This window comes from Marmota flaviventris, chromosome 14 (genome assembly GCF_047511675.1).
Source record: "Marmota flaviventris isolate mMarFla1 chromosome 14, mMarFla1.hap1, whole genome shotgun sequence".
Lineage (NCBI taxonomy): Eukaryota > Metazoa > Chordata > Mammalia > Rodentia > Sciuridae > Marmota > Marmota flaviventris.
Window position 1 is genome coordinate 44,662,617 of NC_092511.1, and position 21,190 is coordinate 44,683,806.

The 21,190-nt window shown below is 32.9% G+C and overlaps 1 protein-coding gene across 4 annotated transcripts in view; it reads right to left on the reverse strand.

Annotated features, from left to right (window-relative positions):
- Positions 1-21,190, reverse strand: part of Rtn4 (reticulon 4) — a 60,730-nt gene that overhangs the window by 29,841 nt on the left and 9,699 nt on the right. For 2 of the 4 annotated variants that reach the window (XM_027934333.2, XM_071601571.1), the window contains exons 2-3: positions 20,507-20,563; positions 17,267-19,636 (exon numbers count right to left, since the gene is read on the reverse strand). The exons of 1 other annotated variant lie outside the window; for it this stretch is intronic. In XM_027934333.2, the coding sequence (XP_027790134.2) occupies positions 17,267-19,636; positions 20,507-20,563 (2,427 nt within the window). Of the gene's footprint in view, positions 1-5,518; positions 5,749-17,266; positions 19,637-20,506; positions 20,564-21,190 lie in introns of those variants that run through there. One more of the 4 variants, XM_071601572.1, reaches the window with a different exon arrangement.

Here is a 21,190-nt window from a genome sequence, read left to right on the forward strand (position 1 = left end):
GGGGAAAAGCAGGAAATACCTTTTCTAAATTTTTTGTCCTATATAAAAAATATGCAAAATTTTTCCCCAAAACAATATATTGTTCAAGGCCAGGAGTACACCTGGCTGAACTCAGAGGCCCAGTGATTAGGCTACCATTTCTGCCCTCAAAGAATTTACAGGCCAACCCACAATAAAAAATAAAAAAATAAAAAAGAATTTACAGGCTAGAGAAAGTTTACATATTACATTTGTAATAGAAACCACAAAGTGAAAAGCTGAGATGGGAGTTCCAAAGAATGCTGAATCACCTCCACCTGGGAAGACTGGGATCTCTGATAATACTACTTAAGCAAAATGAAATGGGAAGAAGGGCATTCTAGTTAGAAAGAAAAAACACAAGCAAATGCATGAACAGGCATGTTTAGGGAACAAATCCTTCAATGTATCTAAGAGAAGAGTAATAGGAGATGAGATTTAGGTTGAAACTATGCTGTGAAAAGCCTTTTAAAACTTTAGTAGAGACAGAAAATAAATTTTTAAAAGTCCAGTTTAGACAGTATAATTTAAGTTGAAAAGTAAAGGAAACCCCTCAGTGCTATGATGAGAACTGCATTTTAGGAAGATTCATTTTACTTTGGCTGAGTCAAGGGATTTGGTGGAAAGACTAGATAGGTATCTGGCAAAAACTAGGAGTACCAAGATTTAGGTAAATAAAACAGGCTATTTCCAATGCTCTTGGTACTTATCCACAGAAAACTTAAAGTCACATATTTTCATCACATATAGAAACATGTTCACATTTGCTTTTCTTAATACATCCTGGTTCTTGTAAAGCAATTTACTTAAAACTGACAAAACAGTGATATAAGGAGCTAAAATCATCAGATGTGCATATACAGCAGATGTACATATCTTAGCCATGATTCCACAATACACTCACTCATTGCTCAAAATAATAATTTATACAATATTTCCGGAGAGCAGTTTTGCAACATGCACCCAAAACTTAAATACTATAACCCAGCAGTTTAGAAATAATCATGGATAAGAACAAAGATTTGGGCTGGAGTTGTGGCTCAGTGGTAGAGCACTCACCTAGCATGTGTGAGGCACTGGGTTCAATCCTTAGCACCACATAAAAATAAAGTCACAACTAAAGAAAATTATTTTTTTAAAAAAAGAACAAAGATTTATATTCAATTATATTCATTTTTAGCATTGTTTATACTTGGAAATCTTTAGGAATGCTTTATTTAAATATTTGGGATTAATAACACATATAGAGAAATATCACAGTGATACAGAATGCAGACTATTTTCAAAAAGGAAGATAGTTCCTTATTTAGTGGTGAAAGATTTACAGAACAAAATGTACCATATGTTCACCTCCCCAACAAGTACACCCTGTTATAAATATACCCCCAAACCATTCTCTGTGTTGGGATAGGTTCTTCTACATAACTTCTAAATTTTCTATTACACATATAAACCAAGACAAGAAACATCTAATAAATGCCTAAACACTGGGTTTCAGCTAAGCTTAAATTTCAAAGGTAGGGGCTTTCCTCATCAGTTGGTCTCATAATTTGTTAATACTAAATGTCTTCAGGCATTTTTTTGGCATTCTCCAAGAGAAATAAGGCATTCTAAGCACAAGGACCTCTGCTCCTTTCTACCTGAAACTTCAAAGCCACTGGTCTGAAAGTGTAACTGAATCTTAATGTTAGGAATATTTCTGTTCCCATGTTTCCTACAGAAACTTCTCTCAAAGGTCACCTATGGCATATTAACTGCCCAATCCAAAAAGTTATTAATAATAATAATGAACAGTCTTGCACTTACTCCTAAGATTTAACAGGGTCAACAAACATCTCTCCATCTTCACACTATTTGGCTTCTATATATAATTTAATTACCCAATTCTTTAAAATTCTCTAGCCCTTTTATAGCAGTGAAACTACACTAACCACTTGTGGCTTCTGCTCTGAGGATAATTTTCTGATTTTTTTTCTGGTGCCACATACCCCCATAATGTATTTTAGGCTTTCCTTCCTTAATCTTCAGGCCTTTCATTGGGAACTTCCTGCAAGTATTCATCTGTCTCACTTTGCATTTGATTCCAAATTCTTTATCATTAAATTGTCATTTCTTGGAAATTCAGATATATTCTATATTACTTCAAATTCAAAACTTAAAACCCAACTTGGTGTGTTTTTCTGTCTACTTATTTCCACTAATGATAAAACAACATCATTGTTAACATTCTACTCTGGTTGAAACTTCATGCTATCTTTTGAGCACTACCCCCACCACCCCACTCTCATCCTTCAAGTCTCTGCCAAATGCCAAGTAGTTCTTCCTTGAGTTTCTCAAATCTGTCACTTTCTTTTCATTCCTATCTTGATAAATACAGGACTTTTTAAAATGCCAGTATAGTAGGATGCAGTGGCATATGCCTATAACCCCAGAAGTTGGGAGGCTGAGGCAAGAGGATTATCAAATTCAAAACCAGTCTCAATAATTTAGCAAGACACTAAGCGACTTTTCAAGACCCTGTCTCAAAATAAAAAGTAGTTGGGGATGTGGCTCAGTGGTTAAGCGCCTCTGAATTCAATCTCTGGTACAAACAACCAAAAAACCTCAGTATAACTACATTCACCCTAACTGGTATGCCTCTAGGTGCTTCTCCAACTTATATTATACACCCTAAACAAATCTCTTTAACTTATCATTTATTATTCCCTAATTTAAAACTTCCAAAGGCTCTTTATTTCCTTTATGACAAAATCCCAAACCCAATGTCTTCCACAATCTGGTCTAGGGAATCTTTTGATAAAAGCAGAGAACCTCAAAACTGGAACCCTACAAATCATGCAAATAAGGAAACTAGAAACTAGTCTTAGTCTAGCCAAAATCAAAACTTTTATTGTAAGAACTACAAGATGTTTAAAATACATATTACCAGGCCCTGTAAGCTCTGATATGGTAAGGATCAGAGGAATGTGTATTTTAAAGAGGCACCAGCAACAGAAAAGACTAAGAAAATCTGACCTAGATCTTCTTTGACCACACCAATCTTATCTTTCAACTGCTGCGCTATATATATATATTCTGTCAACCAGAAAGTTCTAGTCTGACTCAATGATTACACCATTCTCTCACCCCAACCCCTCTAACCTACCCATCCTTTGATAGTCTTAATTCCAAGAGTTTAATATAACCCCAATAACCAAATATTACATATGGAGCTGGCACAGTGGCCTGTAATCCCAGTGACTTGGGAGGCTGAGGCAGAAGGATCACAAGCCAGCCTCAGGAAATTAGCAAGGCCCTAATCAGCAAGATCCTGTCTCAAAATAAAAAAATAAAAAAGGCTGAAATATGGCCCAGTGGTTGAGCGCTCCTGGACTGAATTCCTGGTACCAAAAAGAAAAAAAACTAACATTACATGGATTTCATTTGTTCTAAGCATCAGGAAGAAACAATATAAAAATAATTAAGAATATATAATTAAGAATACATTTATATATAAAGGATATATAAAGAACATGATAATATTAAGAATATATAGAGAAATACAAATTGTTAACACTGTTATTAGTCTGAAAGATCATGTCTTATATATCAGTTAATCAGCAAACACAAAAACAAAATGACCAAAACAGCAAAAAAAACTCAAAAAAACAACATTGAAACATTTTTTAAACACTGAAATCAGAGAAATTCTCAGGTTGGGCAAAAATAAAAACAAAATAGAGAGGAAAAAAAAAGGGGGGACCTGGCGTGTTTTTAAAATTTACCTAGACCCTAGATTAGGATCACTCTTTTACTGTCCAACACTTTTCAAAAAATGAGGAAAAACTCAGCCTATGGCAGCTTCAGCCTGTCAAGTGTTTTCCAATTTATATCACACACACATTTTCTTTTTTAAGCATTAAATCAGAAAAATAAAGCTGGTCTTACAAAAGAGCCAAAGACAAGCACTAAAAAATACTGGGCCATTCCAATTACATACAAAGTAGACTCCTCAGAGATATTCAAGAATAAATTTGATTCTGTATTTGTGCCTAAAAATAAACAGATATGGACTGAACTGGATCTTAATTTCTTCTGTCTTAAACATTCCTCAAATTATTTTAGCAAATGAAGAACTTAAGGCCTTATTTAATGTTCTAAGATTTAAATTATTAACATTGAGCCTTAAAAGTTGCAGAATAGGCTCTATTTTGACTTTTCACTTATTTTTAAAGCCTGTGCTTACTACTATATTATCACTAGTGTAATTTTTATTTATCAAAAACTTCAGTGTATCAATTCATCTTTCACTTTTAACATTAATAGCTCAAAAGATTAAAAAATTCTTTTATTAAGTTCATTTGTGAAAAAAAAAACCATACAGGTAAAAACCCAAAGCTTCATTGTTCTCTGTTCTTTATATTAAATATAAAACTTTTCTAATGTGTTAATCTTAACTCAATCTTAGACTCAACTTTTCCCTACATTTCTTTATTGAGAAATTTTTTTAAAAGGACATTGTGAATGTTACTGTTATTAGCTTTAGACAGTGTTTTTTTAGAAACATCCCCATCCTACCAATAATATATTCTAGAAGAACATAACATTCAAAAAGAACTATAAAACTTGAATGTTGTCAGAGAAAAAAAAAAAAGCTTGCTTGTGTAGAATGTCAATTTGGGATACTTAAAAGCAGTTCTAACGATTTTAAGATGATTTTTTTCTAAGTGGTCAAATATATGAACTACTACCTTCTCTTAAAAAACAAACAAAAAAAAACTGGCATTTAAACATCTTAAAATGCAGTTAAAATATGCATTACAGTCAACATTTTACCACTTACAAGCTTAAATTCTTACACAATGATCCACTGAGATTTGAAAGGATCTGGGCTTTCAAGGGGGAGGAAAGGGGATCAAGATCACTGATTGGTTATTACAAGGACAAAGGTTAGTGATTTAAATATAGATATGCATTGAAAATTATGCATATATTTGAAGGATTTCACGATACATGAAAACATATTAAAAGGCAGTCAGTAATTTCAAAGGTTCAAGTCAGATTTCCAAAGAAGAAAAGAGGATTATTGCAAACGCAGTTATCTCGCTACCTACAAACATTTGGATAGAATTTCAACTAACCAAATAAGCTGCTTTAAAATAGTCACAGAAAATAAGTCACCATGGACTACATAAAGAGAATTATGTAAATTTTTTATATCAAAGTGACCAACAAATGAAATGTTAGACCTACACTATTTACAATGTGCAAGGTTAGAGAACAAAACCTAAATGATAGGACTGAAAAAGACTAAACCAAACACCAGTGAAAGAGAACAGCATGTCATTTTCTAGTACACAACCAACTGTAAAAACACGATAGCTGTTTTAGTCCTTCAGCATTAAGCTTTCCATAGGCTTCACTTTTAACCCCAAATATATCTAAGTTGCAAAGCTTACTCATAGAAATATATACTAGTTCCATACAAAAAACTGAATGAAAGATTAAAAAGCAGATATACCCTTGTCCTTCCAATTTTTCTTCTGACCGTCCATCTCTTGTCACGATCTGCCCTCCAGCTGCAATTATCAATTATGCATACCAAGAGAAAAGCTGTAACTGCAAAAATCTACTCCTGGGAGACATGAAATACCCGTTTCCTCAACCCAAGTCTGCAGTCTCCTCTGCTGCACAACTGCAGCAGGACTGAAGTCACCTGACGTCTTCTGGGTGTGGAGCAGTCTGACGCAGTGCAATCTGTAACTAGGCTACTAATACTCAGGCATTAATGCCTTCCTTCTATCTGTTTATTGTTCTAGTCATTTGCTTGTTGCACATACCAAATGAGCATTTGCAGGGGGAAGAGGCAAGCTACCAAAAGAAAAGAAAAAAGGGTTGTTCTTTGACCAAACACTGAATATAAAGTCATATGCAGGGTTTCGTGTTTTTTTTTTTTTTTTTTTGTGTGTGTGTGTGTGTGTTTTTGACAGATGGTTGAATTATGTTGCTGGCTTAGTCTAATTTCAAACTCTAAAATCAATAGTTTCTCACAAAAATAAAAATGGACTGATCCAACAAAGCTTAAATTTCAAGCTTGGGAAAAGCTGAGTCTCACTTTCTTCCAAGTTTATTAAGGCTTACATATTCAGCATTTTGCACACTTATAAGGGAACAAACAAAAATCAAAGTAAAATTAATTAATGTTTACTGAATATACATTACTTTGATAGAAAAAATTTCAATTTCAACCAATCTAATTTTTACAATATTTTTTCCTCTTAAAATTATGAAAAGCCAGACACTTACAAATATATACTTAATTATCATCTACTTGAATTTTATCATTCAATATTTATTAGATCTCACCATAGACACGATTAACAAATCCATATCTTGAGGAGAAAGTGCTAATTATATAATTTGCCTTGGGAAAATAACATGAGCAAACCAAAATGTTATTGATAAACATAAAAACAAATCTATTTAAACATTTCTAATATTTTTTTCTTTGAACTTCATAAAATTGGCATTTTTTTTTTCTAGGATAGAAAGTATGTTTTTATGTTCCACAACTGGTTTACCTGATGCTAATGTCTGCGTAAGCAGAAAAAAACAATAAATAATGACAAATAAGCTAAAATAGTTTTAAATGTTTGGCATAATGAAGTATTTTCCAAATACGTAGCCTCTGTACAAAAATACGTAAGATTAAACCAATGCTTAAATAGGGTTATTTTCTGAAACTTGTAAAACTGTGGGCTGTAAAACCTTGAAAAATCCTTAATATCAGAAGAGACCCATATACCAATGACTCATTTCTTTTCCTATCTAACTCCAATTATAAATAAAATAAAATCATTCTGAAAAACAACCTAGTATTCTCAGTTAATATTTAAACTTTATCCAATGGACCACTCCATTTGAGAAACCTGTTATAAATCTGATCATGGGTGAAAACATGTGGCTTCTTCATGCAACCGTTTAGAATCCCAAACTATTCATTAAGTATAAAATATTCCCAAGAAAATACTTCTAGTAATAAGTCATTTAAACTGAAAGCCAGGGGTTAGGAGTATAGTTTAGTAATACAGTGTTTGCCTAGCATGCTCAAGGCCCTGGGTTCTACTCCAGTACTGCCAAGAACAACAACAACAAAAAAACTTGAAAGCCAAAGAACACTTAAGCATGGGAATGAAGTACTCAGAAACAGTACTCAAACATTATTTCAAGTTAGAGATTACTAAATAGGAGAAAAAGGTTTCTTGAAATAAAGGGGTTTTTTTTCCTCATCTTTCAAATTACTTTAATACTTAAAAAGTCTGAGAGTGGTAAGAATGTGCAATAATACACATTCACTCATCTTAACATTAAACATGCTTAACAGTGCTCCAGGCAGATTAAAAAGTGAACACAGGAACCATAAGGTTTCAGAGTAAGCATTTCATCTTCTTTGCAAATTAGGGTACTATAAGTGTACAGGGAAAACTAGCTCATGGAAGTCCACTGCCATTCTGTCCATTTCATTGTTACAAAGTTTTTAAACTATTGTTAAGTGTAGCTAGCTAAGCAAAAAAATGTTTAAATCTGAAAAATGGATGAGATTAAAATTTATATGTGCAGTTTACTGGTCCTATTTCACATTAAACCCCATCTTAATGAATTGAATAAAGGACATATCTTTCTAAAATGTATCTTTATTTTTTCATCAATTTATTTTTTAAAAATGAAGGAATTTTCAAATAGAGCACATCCCAACTTGCAAAATGTCACTGATTATTTGAGATAGAACCCTATTTTTCCTTAAAAGTAAAAGGCTCCCAAAGGAGGAACCACACTTTATTTATAACTCAAGTAAACAGAAGTTTAGTGTGCATTCTAAGTCCTGTTCCATATTGGGAGGGTATAAAGTGGGAAGGGTGAAAAGTATTATTTTACTCATCTGAAAAATCAGCCTTCTTTAGAACTTTTGAAATAAAAGTTCAAAGTTCATATTTAGCATCTTCCCACTCAGTATTCCCCTCTCCTAAACATGATAAAGACCTCCAAATATACCTAACTCCTTTCTAAAGAGTTTTACATTCTAAAATTACCTTTGTAATTATATCTCTAATAAAAATGTTCATCTTTTTATTGTACAAAGTTCACATGAAAATTATGATTAAATCAATTCCTTCTAAAGAATAAAAATATTTCTGGGGCTGGAGTTGTGGTTCAGTGGTAAAGTGCTTGCCTGGCACACATGAGGTACTGGGTCCAATACTCAGCATCACATATAAATAAAGTGAAGGTACTGTGTCCAATACTACAACAAAAACAAAAGTTTTAAAAAGATTTTCGATAACCTCAGAAATTGAGCGTATTTTTTTCTGACTTGTATGTACTTGTATGTAATTGGAAGGATTTGAGACAGCATTGAACTGCATTTTACAATAGGCATCAATTTAAAATTAAAACAGTTTTCGGGCTGGGATTGTGGCTCAGTGGTAGAGTGCTTGCCTAGCATATGTGACATACTGGGTTCGATTCTTAGCACCACATACAAATAAAAAAAGTTCATCAACCACTAATAAAAATATTTTTTAAAAAAGTTTTCTTCACAATGTTTAGAGATACAAAGGAAATCAGGTGAGAAAAAAAGCGGTCGTTAATATTGAAAGTGCAACACCCTAAGTTAGCTGCTTTGTATACTGTCTTGGTAGCTAAAATAATTATATCTACTTCCGGCCAGAGAACAGGAATTCTTTTAAATTAATCGTTCTTTTATAACAACAATTACAGCTACAGTGTAATGTTAAACTTACTTTACAATATAATTATTCTGAGCTACGCAAAGGTATAAAATTAAACATACATTACTGAGGTATTAAACACTTTAAAACCCTACCATGTGCTGTCATACAATGCCCTCTATAGACTAAATTATAGCACTTCAACATAACTGAACTGAATCTTAAGAAATGAAAATGTATGAAATGAATGACGTTTTCACATAGCCAAAAAAATGTGCATTTTTAAGTCTATAAATAATTTCACATGAGCTGCTAAAATCTACAAAGAAATTGAAAGTGATACTATTTAATGAGAATTAAATGCTATTACATTAAAATCTAAAATAAATACATAGATACTCCTAATAGACCAAAGCATTTCTAAATTCAGAATTCAAAAAGTAACTTGTCTTTAGGCTCTGCACAGATCTTTTAAAGATTTTTTTCATTAAAGTACACAGTTGTAGGGAAATCTTGAGGGTCATTTCAAAATGTTTATAATAACATGATTCAAATATGTGTGACTTAGTACAAAATGTCAAAATGCAAAATTTTTTTATAAAATAATTTTTAATGTCATTCCTAAGTGTGGAACAGATAATCCCAGCTTACTAAATTTTTCTGCCTGACTGAATTTATTCCCTATGGTCAAAAGTTACAAAGTACTCTATAGAACTGGTTTTCTATCAACAACACTAGATGGCAGCAACACCCACAGTCTACAACTGATTGCCCAATCCAGGACACACAATCTAGCAAAAACTACTCTGAATTTTTCTGGCACTTCCATAGATTGTTCCTGGCAATAGAGAACTAGATTAGAGTACAATGGAAATAGGCAAATAACTCTACCAGCAAAAACACGTAGAATAAAATGATTTTCTTCCAGAATCCATTTAAAATAGATCAGAATTAAATGTAAAAATGAAAACTACAAGGAAAGTAAATAAAGATAGATTTTTCCTTTGTGAAAAAGTAAAAATGTAAAATAAAAATATTTTGGAAAATTGCAGGAAAACTCTAACATGACTAGAGTTTTCATCTTTCTCATATATATATATAGCAAAAAACATATTGGAAGTGTGTTTACATTCACTAATAATTAAAAATCAAAAGAGAGATACCACACCACTTTCACCTATCACACATAAAGTTTTTAAAAAGTATAAAATGTCTAGAACACTACTTAAGTCCAAAAAGGTGACTCTGGTAAAGAGTGTGAGGTGAACAAGCAACAGAAACAGGAAGAAAACTATTCTACTTTTCGAATTTTAAATAATGTGGAAATCACCTAAAAAAAAAATGATATCAGTTGGTGATAGAGTATTTTCTTATTCTGTTGTAAGGGTAAAATTCATACTTTTCTAATGTCCACTTTTGTTAAAACTCTGAAAATGTTCATGCTGATATCCACTGACACAGGTTTTCTAGAAATTAGTGAAAAGAATAATAATTTAAATATGTAAAATATATCCAGATATAAAGATATCAATAACAAAAGCAGCAATACTCAGAAATAATCTAAGGGTCCAACAACAGTGAACAGACTGGTTAAGCTATATTCATACTAGGAACACTAAACATTAAAATATCATGCAGCAACAGAATATTTAAAAATACAAAAATGTTTGCAATTAAGATACTGTTAAAAAAATTTTAAACTTACAAATGACAGGCAGAATATGATCCCAATTTTGTAAAATGCTTGTTTTATTACATTTATAAAGTACACACATACACTGAAGACTAGAATGAAGTATTCTGAAATATTAACAATGATTGTTTGAGCAGTTACTACAATTTTCTCCATCGCATTCAAATGCCTTTCTATATTTCTCAGATCTGTACAATGAACATAAATTTCAGATTGCTTCATGAACTATTCTCCTGAAAATCAGATTATTAAAACATTTGCCCAAACTAAGAAAAAGGCAAGGATAAGAACTCTATAGTCTGTAAAATGCTCAAAATGAAGTTCTTTTAACCACATATTTAGTGGTACCTGTCTTACATGGTATATTTTTTTATTGGGTTCTTGGTAAGCACTAAATAAATCCTCACTAATTTAACAACGCTACTTTTTAAAAGTAAATATAATCAATTCCTTTATTAACAAAATATAGGTTTTAATTTAGCTACAGTGGAAATTTACTAATACTATTTCAGTTATATATCTACTTATTTATTCCAGGGGTAGGGATCAAAAACCAGGGCCTTGCTATGCTAAACAAATATTTATATATTTGAAAGTATTTAAAGTTCTTACTTTTAATCAGATTAACTGCCAGCTTCATAATCAAAGTCTAACTAATATTTGCTTACTAAAAATATATTTTTATAAGTGGACAAAACTTAGAACCTTAGTACCTACAATGTTTTAGTGAGAAAGGCCAAAAGCTATAATTTTTAAATTAATATTAAAGTTTAATCATAAAAATATCAAATGCAAATTCTTTAAGTACACACATATGAAGCATATATATTTTATATATATATATTTGTGAAGCATAATTTTTAAACTCTTTACCTTCATAATGGAGTTTTAAGTAGCTTCTTTTACTAGTTGCTTAACCCTGAACATTATGCAGTTTAAGTATAACGAATAAATAATTTGTGAATGGTTTACACTTTTACTCACCAAAAGGTCAGGAAGATACAATCTATATTTTGATTATGAACTGAAAAATAGTTTATGCATTAATGACAAATCAAGCAACAAAAATATATATATCAATCAATCACTATAATTAAGTCAAGATCTCAGTGGTTTGAACTGGAGACATTAGCACCTTTCTTTACCAATGGCCTACCAACAGTATAAATGAACAACAATTGTCTATCACAACAGGGTTTTCATAGCAGCAACAGAATATTCTAGTTGATATTCTACATATGGAAGAACATGAAAGAAAATGTTGACAATAGTCAACTTTCTTGACTTCTTATCAAAGCCTTGCATTGCTTACTGCCCAACACAAAGCCAACACAAAACCTTGCACTGCTTACTGCACACAACACAACACAACACAACACCAGCATCTCTGTTTCTCACTAAAATCAGGAGAATAACTGCTATTTCAAAATGCACAAATAACTGAGAAGTGGACAAAACCTGGGTTGGAATTGTAGTTCCTATCGGAAATAAGATCATCTATGTGGAATCAGATAATAACTAATATAAATAAAAAATTAGCTGAATGTCTGGGATACATATACTCAGAAGCTCAAAAGTATTATCTACATTATATAATTTGCTACATAATCCTAGGTCAGTTACTTAGCATCCATAAGACTTAAGAGGTTTCAATGACTATAAAATGGTTCCTTCTTTTCAGTTAAGGGTAAAGACAAATGAAGTAAGAATGTGAAATTGCTTTTAAAAGAATGACCTCTATTTGAAGTATTTAGGGGTAAAAGGCCAAAGATATAATTTATTCTCAAACAGTTCAGAAAAAAACAAGGATGAACACATGACCACATCTAGTTTATACAGAAAGAGCAATCACAAATGAGAGATATATAAATGTATATGTATATATATACCCACACACAGAGAAATCACAAAATAAAACAAATGGGGTAAAATAGATGAAGTCAAATAAAGGGTTATAAAACATTCTTTGTACTGTTTATTTTTCCAACTTTGTTTTAAAGTTTGAAATTATTTCCAGTAAAAAGTTAACTTTTTTTAAAAAAGCAATTAGCTTTAAAACAGAAAAAAAATCATAAATGATACTATGGGTTTTTATTGCTTATTTCCAGAGATAATTTTAGCAACTAACTGACCAAAAACCTTCTTTAGCATAGGTTGATTTTTTTCAGTTTAGTTCTGAATAAACCTAAATGTTTCTTCACAATTAGTCACATGTGGCCAGTGTACAAATCTACCTCTGTGCCTAGCTACAAAGTAAGTAGGATTAGATACTGAACATATTGTATCTACCACAACAGAATCTGGAAAAACTTCTGTGTGTGCCTATTTGTACACACATATAAATGTCTATGTTTATTTACTCATATTTGCTATCTGTAACTTTCAAAAAATCACCTCTTCTGTGAAGCCATTCCTATACCAGTGGCCTCTTTTTTCCTTTACCATGTACCAATGCTTTTTCACTCACAACCCTTAAATGCTGATATCCATAAACCATCATTCCTATGCCACACTGAGATTCCATGCATCATCTGACAAACATTTTAAGTTTCAAGTGATAGTGCCACCAGTCTGTTAACTTTCTTTTCAGAAGTTTTACCCATTTGGCTGGGATACAGAATAAATTTATGCAAGTATTAACAAGTATTTTACTTTCTACTTTATTTTTTAAAGTGAGTGAAAAACTGAAAACTTTTAATGCTAATAATATTCAAAATATATTTTAAAAACAAAAGTGGAAAATAAGTATCAAAATCATAAATTTTTAGCCAGGATTTTAAAAAATTTAAATAGAGAACACATATAAAATACTGGGCCTAGATAATTAAAAGCTTACTCTGAATGATGAGATATAGTGCAAATAAAATATAGACTAAGAAAAAATCAGCATTTACATTTCAAATTAAGAACATTTTGTTACAAATTTTTCATTCAACAGTGGAGGGGAGGGGCCAGTATTCTTTTCCACCTGACAAGTTTTACTTAAAAAAGTAACAAAGCAACAAAGTATGCACCATAATACCTTGTTCATTTTCCTTATGAAATGTCTTCCTTTCCAAAATTAAAACTGAATTCGGCCTACAAAATGTCATTTTAAGAAAACAAAAATTTGAGATAATAAATGACCTGAGGAAATTGACATTTTGTTATCTAATATCTATCAATGTTAAAAAACATTAAATATAAAAACAATAATAAGACTTGGACATTTGAAAAAAAAAAAAAAAAAACCCAAGTGGAGTGTTTTTGCCTAGTATGTGTGAAGCCCTGGGTTCAATCCCCAGCACTGCAAAAAACAAAATTTCCTATATATCATAATTAGGAATGCTGTAAAGTTCTTAAGCCATTTGAGCCTCTATTATTAGTCTAATGGTATATATGCTGTTACATCTGACTTCAGTATGCTTAGCCCATACTTTTGGGAAGATAGGGAAGTAAATGACTGTACCCATTATAACATGTATCACAATGTAGTTCTGTTCTTAACCAGGTCTGTCTCTACCAACTGAAAGTTATATCAGGGCAAAATTTCGTATTCATTTTTCTCTCTCCCACCAAAAAAAACCTAGCACAATGCTTGAAATAAGTAACTGTTTTTAACAGATGGCTTTACAAAGAAGGAAATTATCAAGTTATAAAGATCTAATCTCACCCCATTCCTTTTATAGAAAAGTAAAGTGACATGAAGAAAGATGAAGTGATTGTCAGTGGTACAGCCAAGACTAGAACTAATGTCACTCGTCATTTTCATTATACCAACACTTGATTTCCTTCCCATAGTTTTTCAAGAATATACACATTTAGTGCATCCAAATTACTCTATTCAGTCAGTACATATTATATATTATTTATCAAAGTATCATGCTGTATCTTATAAATATATACAATTTAATCTGAGAAAGGAGGAAAAGGGAGAAAGTGGGAGAAGCAGGGGAAGAAAAATAAATAAAAAAACAAAAAGAAAAAAAAAAACCTTGAATAAGAAAGTCATGAATAACAATCTTCTCAGAGAAAAGGCATAAATAATTATTTTCCTTTAAAAAAGAAAAGAAAGAAAGAAAAAAAGCCCAAGCATTACTTAAACTTTCTTCAATCAACCAACACCACTAAACCTTCCATGGCAATGGCCCTATTTTTCCCTTAACATTGACCTATTAGGCCATAGATCTCTAGAGGTTTAGTAAAATCAATCCAAGAAATAGTCAATTTCTGAAACTCCTGGGAGCTTCCATCTACCAGAGGACTAGAAGCTTTAAGTTCTCAGGCAGTGCTGGATTCATCAGAAGCCTTTCAGTCCTGCTCACATCCTGGTTTCTCCTTGGTCTTTACCCACATTATCATCAACACATTGTACTGGGCTTCTCAGGTATTGTCCTTCCATTGATCCCTCCCAAAACACTTTCCCATGTTTGTGAAACCCACCTTCCACATGAACCAGCTCTCATAATCCTTAACTTTACTAACTTCTTTACAACTTGATGAATGCATTACCTCACCTTCACCAAAACCTGACTCTTCCTCGAGGATGGATACTGCTTTTCCCATAGAACTTTCTAAATGGAGGCTGTGTGCTCTCCTATATTCTACATCTAAATGAGGGAGAGGTACTACCCTCTGCTCACCATTGCGACTTCCAGACAATTATTAAACAGACCTTGACTATTCAGTTATGTCATTCTCTATCCTTCCTAATTGCTCTCATCTACTATCTTGTCAGTTGTCTCACTCACTGTCCTTTACCAAAGACTTATGTCCCTAATTCCTAATCTTCTTCTCCATCTAAGTCAGGTCATTATCATGGGTGACTTTCCAGAATGTAATTCAAACTCTAGCAACCTTTACCCAGCTCCACTGTAGGCCTTGTCTCATGGGCAAACATTGACCATTTGTATTCAAATTGAACAGCTATTGTTCTGAAATTCCAAATTCAACATCCAACACACCCAGCCACAGACACTCACAATACTAAACTGACCACAACATTTTGGCAGTCACATTTTTACTCCCACCACTTTGGGTTCTTAGATCTAATTTGGACCTCAAGTTCAATGACCTACTCTCTTCCTATCAATGCCTTCTTTTCATTTCCTCAATTTATATGCCATAGTCCATCACTTTCAACTGTTCTTTGCTATTATCCATAACTCTCTTGACTCACTGTCCTTCCACTGAGCACATCTAGCAAAACACAACCTTAAGTCAATACAACCATTTGCTTTCTCTGAACCCATACCCAGGATATTTATCATCCTTCAATCTTCACAAACACAAAGAATGTTTCCCCAGTCAGAAAGTATTTCATATCTACTCCACCCAAGCATGTTCCAGTTCATTCTCAGCAAAGAACCTAACACACACACTGCTTCAAACAATAAATGTTAACCATTAAATAATTCTCTCAAACTTCCAGCCACAAATTTCCAGCAGTACCAACACCCAAACCTTCCATTCACTACAAAGCACTATCATTCTTCCTAAGACTAATTCTTCCACCTGGGCTCTACAATCTACCCTCAGACTCTATACCAGCACCTGGGATCACACTTTCCCTCCTCGAAAAAATTGCCCTTCTTCAACCTCATACTCTCTCTTCTGATTGCTAACACTTTCCTTCATGTTCTCAAACTAAAATAGTCAACATTTATTTACATCCATTTGCTCTAACATTCACTCAAGCCTAGCCCTTCCCTAAATCATTTGCTGTTGTAAAACCAACTCTTTCCCTCCATTTTGACAAACTTTCAATCCTTAGCTTAACTGACCTCTCTAGATTTTATAATGCTGATCACTTATTTTACGTTAAATCTTTCTTTTCTCTTGGTTCTCTCCACAATTGATCTCTATGGCTTTAGTTTCTACCTTGAAGTCCATTCTAATGTTTATAGGTATACATAATATCCATAACTTCTTGGGTATTTCATAGGTACCAATGCCAACATATTCAAAACTGAATTTCTTATCTTTTCCTCTTTAGTCAACTTTTCTCATGTTCCCTACACCTCAGCTTCTCATACTGCTGTCTATATATGCACACACCAGAAAGCCAGAATTCCTGGAGTCATCTTTGACTTTTCCTTTTATCTTCATGTTCACATCCATCAAACACGAAGTCTCCATGCTCACACTTCATTACCTGAATATTTAGAATCTCCTCTTTCTTGTAATACTGCAACATTTTCTAGACTGATCTGATGGTAGCAAGTGCTACCTATCTGTATTCATAAACATATTCCTATTTTAATAAATAGAAAACACAGCCAAATTAGAATACTAAATTTTAAAAAGTGTGCAAGTCACTTTATGCAAATCAGGTATATGGGAAATGTAGTCAAAAGAAAAAATTAGAATCAGAACTTTTAGAAGAATTCCTAATAGCATACCTCAATTTACACTTTTCTAAAAAAATGCCTCCACTCAATATGCCTGACTTTACACATCTCACTGGAAAAATAATGTTAAAATATATGCCATAGAAATGTTCTTTATAAAGTAAATATAAAATCATTTCTAAGATAAAAATAAACATCTGAAAATATCTTAGTATTTCTTGCTCATCATGTTATCAATAAACACTGAAGAAAAAATAGATTTTGAAGCTGATTCTAATTAAATTCAATGATGCAATATAAGTGAATAACAACTATGTGGAAAAATTGAGAGCAAGAGTGTGTGGTGAGCATAAAAGAGGTAGAAAAAGCACTAACACTTTTAAATGAGATGGTGGGAAAGTTCTAATCAATGTGACATATTAGGTATTATAAAATATACTACGTGATACAAAGAAGGAGTATTTCATACAAAGTCAAAAAGTGATGTGAAAAGATAAAACAGTACACAAACTGATTACCTGAAGTTTTACTCAGCTCTGCTGAAAAGATAGCAGATGGTGATCTGTCCTCTTTTTCTGTATCAGAAGGAAGTTTTTCCTCAGCTTCTTTCATAAAAACTTTGGGTTCAACTATACTGCCTATCTCTGTTGTCAAACCAGAAACATCTGGAGGCAGTACGGACATCTTTGATATATCAGACTCATCTGTGACTTGCATTTTATCTTCATCTTTAGGAGTGTGTATGTTCTTAAAAGAAAGGTCATGGGGCAATTCTGTGCAAGGCAATGACCCAGCTCCATCCTGGACGTTAGCAACTTCACTTTTGTGGGATACTTCTAGGTCAGTGTATTCCCTGGCTAATTTAGAAATAGTTTTAGAACTGACAAATGTAGGGAATTCATCTATAATCTCAATTGGAGATGAATCTGAAAATGTTTCACTTTCTCTTATTTTTGCTTCCTTAGAAATAAATAAATCATCATTTGAATAAGCTGCAGTATTGAGCTCTTCCATCTGCAAAGGAATTTTCTCCTTTCTGGTCAATGTTGAAACTTCATCAGGCAACAGGGAATCTTTTTTGGCACCTAAACTGGGCTGAAAAGATTCCAAATATGGCTTTCCCCCCTCAGGAGGAAAATCACTGAGTTTTTCCTTATTTTCTTGTTCTTTTATTGATTCAAAGGAAGTTTCAGTGAGATTTTCTTTCATGAGCATCACAGCTTCCTCTTGTTTATGTGGAACTTCAGGTATTGAATCATCACTAAATAAGTCAACTGGTTCAGAATCAGGGGAGGAATCCTCAACTAGCTCAGAATGATCAGGCAATGGCTTTTCAGCTTTTACCATTTCTGAATAATTAGAGAAATCTGGACTTGGTTCAGTAGAGAGTTTTGTTTCTTTAATTAAGTCACATGCAATAGATATATAAGGAGCTTCTGTTTCCTGAACAACTGCATTAATATGTTCAGGTTCTTTAATGTCTTCCTTTATTCCTGATACATTCATGGCCTCTTCATAAGGTGGGGGATTTTCAGGCTCAAGTTTTATGCTGTCGTAATTAAGTGGAGGAGCTTCTAATGGTGATGAACTAGGCTGCACTGCAGAAGCACTAGCACCAGGAACTACAGAATTTAATGGTGCTTCCATTACAATGTCAGGCAAAACTGGTGAAGGAGTTGCTTCAGATTCTTCAAATGATGGGCAAAGCTGTGTTACAGGGTACAGTGAGTCCTGCAGGGCTTCCGATGTTTGAACCAAGTCCATTTTTGTTTCATAAGCAAGTTTTGTACCTGTAGCTTCATTCAATTCACTTTCACATGCTTCCTGTACTAAATCTGGGGTTAGACCTTCAGTCATGTTTGCCACTACTTCCTCGGTCATCTTTAATAAATTATCTGTTGTGACATAATCTGTCTCAGAATCCTGTGATGCTACAAGAAAAGGATTTGATGTTTGGGTGCTCGTTTTCTTCTCTGTTACAATTTGGGCCTTCTTTTCTTCTATTTTTTTTTCATCCGTCTTATTTTCTGAAGTATGATCTTCTAATGAAGGAAAAATGTTTGTTGCAATGCTTTCTGTTGCTTTTGGGTCAAAGGGAGTACATGTGATATATGCTCTTGAATTGTCTTTTACAGCTTCTGGTGTACTGGGAAAAGAAGCATCATCATTACTGCTTTCACTATCTTTTTCATGATTTGTCTGCTCAAGGCTATCTGGAAACCATTTCTTATCCATTTTATGTTCCAAATTGCTCTCTATATTACCTTGACCAGCCAACACATCACTGTCTTTCTTATAAGTATCTTTCACTTCCCATACTCGCTCAAATGGTTTGAAGTCTGCATATTCCTCCCTCATAGGTGCTTCTACTCCAACTTCCATTTCGTTAAAACTGTCCTTTGTTTTTTCTGGAGACATAACTTTGTCCTCTTCTTTAACCAATTTAGAAAGGGATATAGGTGATTCTTGTTGATTATGAAGGATGACGTTACTAATTAAATCCTCCTCTTCATCTTTACTCTTCACAACTATTTCTTCCTTAGAGTTTTCTACTAGTATGGCAGATTCTGCTTTTGGAGAGCCACTGAAGGATGAACCCATTTCTGAGTATTCTAATTCTGAAAACTCTGTTAAATCTTTATCTACAAATGGATTTTTTGCCTTCTCTGAGAACTCTTTAGATGCTTCATTTAAAGTTTCTTGAAGTGTTCCTTGTGTGGGTGATACTGCTGGTAAATTACCAAGGTATTCATGTTCTTTAAAAGAAGCAGTTGAGAGAGGAGATAGAGAAGGAAGAGAAGCAGCAGTTTCAAGCAGGACAGATGGGAAATCCTCTTGACCAGCCGAAACAGTGTTACCTGGCTGCTCCTTCAAATCCATAATTTTGTCTGTGGCCATGGACAGAAAGGAAAGTTAGAGAATGCCAGTGTTCACAGAGTCAATGCAAGTTTTATGACAGACTCATAAAATAGTATTAGTAAAGACTCACTGTTAACTAAATTGAAATGTTAATAACAATAAATATGAGTAGACTTGAATTACTGAAAATAGTACTATTACCAATAAAACATGCATGGCTATCGTATAGCATGGTGACTATAGTTACTAACAATGTATCATTCATTTCGAAATAGCCAAGAGAATTTAAAATATTCTCAAATAAATGAAAACTATCTGGTAACAGATGTGCTAATTTGCCTATTTAATAATTCCACAATGTATTGGGCAATAAAATATCACACTGTACCTCACAAATACAGTTATTTGTCAATTTAAAAAACTAAGAAACACATACATGGCTTCAGAGGCAATTACATGCTATGCAAAGACACAAATCTGAGAAAAATCTTAAGTATTATTAACTAAAAAAGCTACTTTTAACTAGTTTTTGAGAAAGAGAAGATTTGGGAATAGAATCTGACAGAAGGGGCACTGAATAATTTAATGCCACAGACTGGCATTCATTTACATTAAAGTTGGCTATCTCAAGTAAACTTTATGGGAAAAAAAAGGACTGGTCAATATGTAAATAAATCAAGGGTCCAAGAATTTCTTATACGCTTCCAATTATTAATCAAGCTCTGCCCATTTCTCCTTTGGACAGAGCATACAAAATGCAAATTTAAACTTTTTCAGTAGACAAATCTTGGAACCATGCTAATTTTCAGTAAATCCAATCTACTCTGTATGGAGTTAATACAACTAAAGAGTTAAAGTTAGAATACATAGAGGATAAAAGGCTGGCAGAAAGAACTTGCCTGCAGAGGAGTGTATCACAGGCTCAGATGCAGCAGGAAGAGCAAAAAGGGTCTCATCTGAAAAACAAATAGAATATAACCTCAGCAGAAATAAAGACAGGTTGGAAAGAGACTAAAGATAAGAGGAGCAAGCAAGGATTCAGTTTGTAATAAATTAACAAAAACTTATCTATAGAGAAAAGTCCAAGATAGAAAGGAAGTTAGAAATAGTAGTACCATTAATTCAGACAAATTACCACATATATTATAAAGTTGACTAAATGCTATCCAGGGGATCTATCCTTTTTCAAGAGGAAATACAACATGTTTATGTTAAAGAAACCTTTCACATAAAGAAACCTTATGAACTAAAGCAACTTTTAGACAGTGTCCTCATTTAACGTACTGCATTTAAGGTTTTTACTCACATTTTCAGTTAGATAAATTATCTTATCCTATTCAAGCTCAAAACTTAAAAGATTAATTTGAACAAAATTAATAATTACTTCCATTTAATCTTTTGTTACTGGTCTCCATTCAATTCAGAAAAACACTTTAGTGAGAATTTTCTCCCAGATTCTAGGTTGTCTATCTTCATTGTACACATAGAATATCAGTCCTGTGTATCCTTGTCCAAATGCCAGAGACAGAAATACCGAAAAATTACAACAAAAAACCCCCCACGTAATCATCATCAGAAATGTT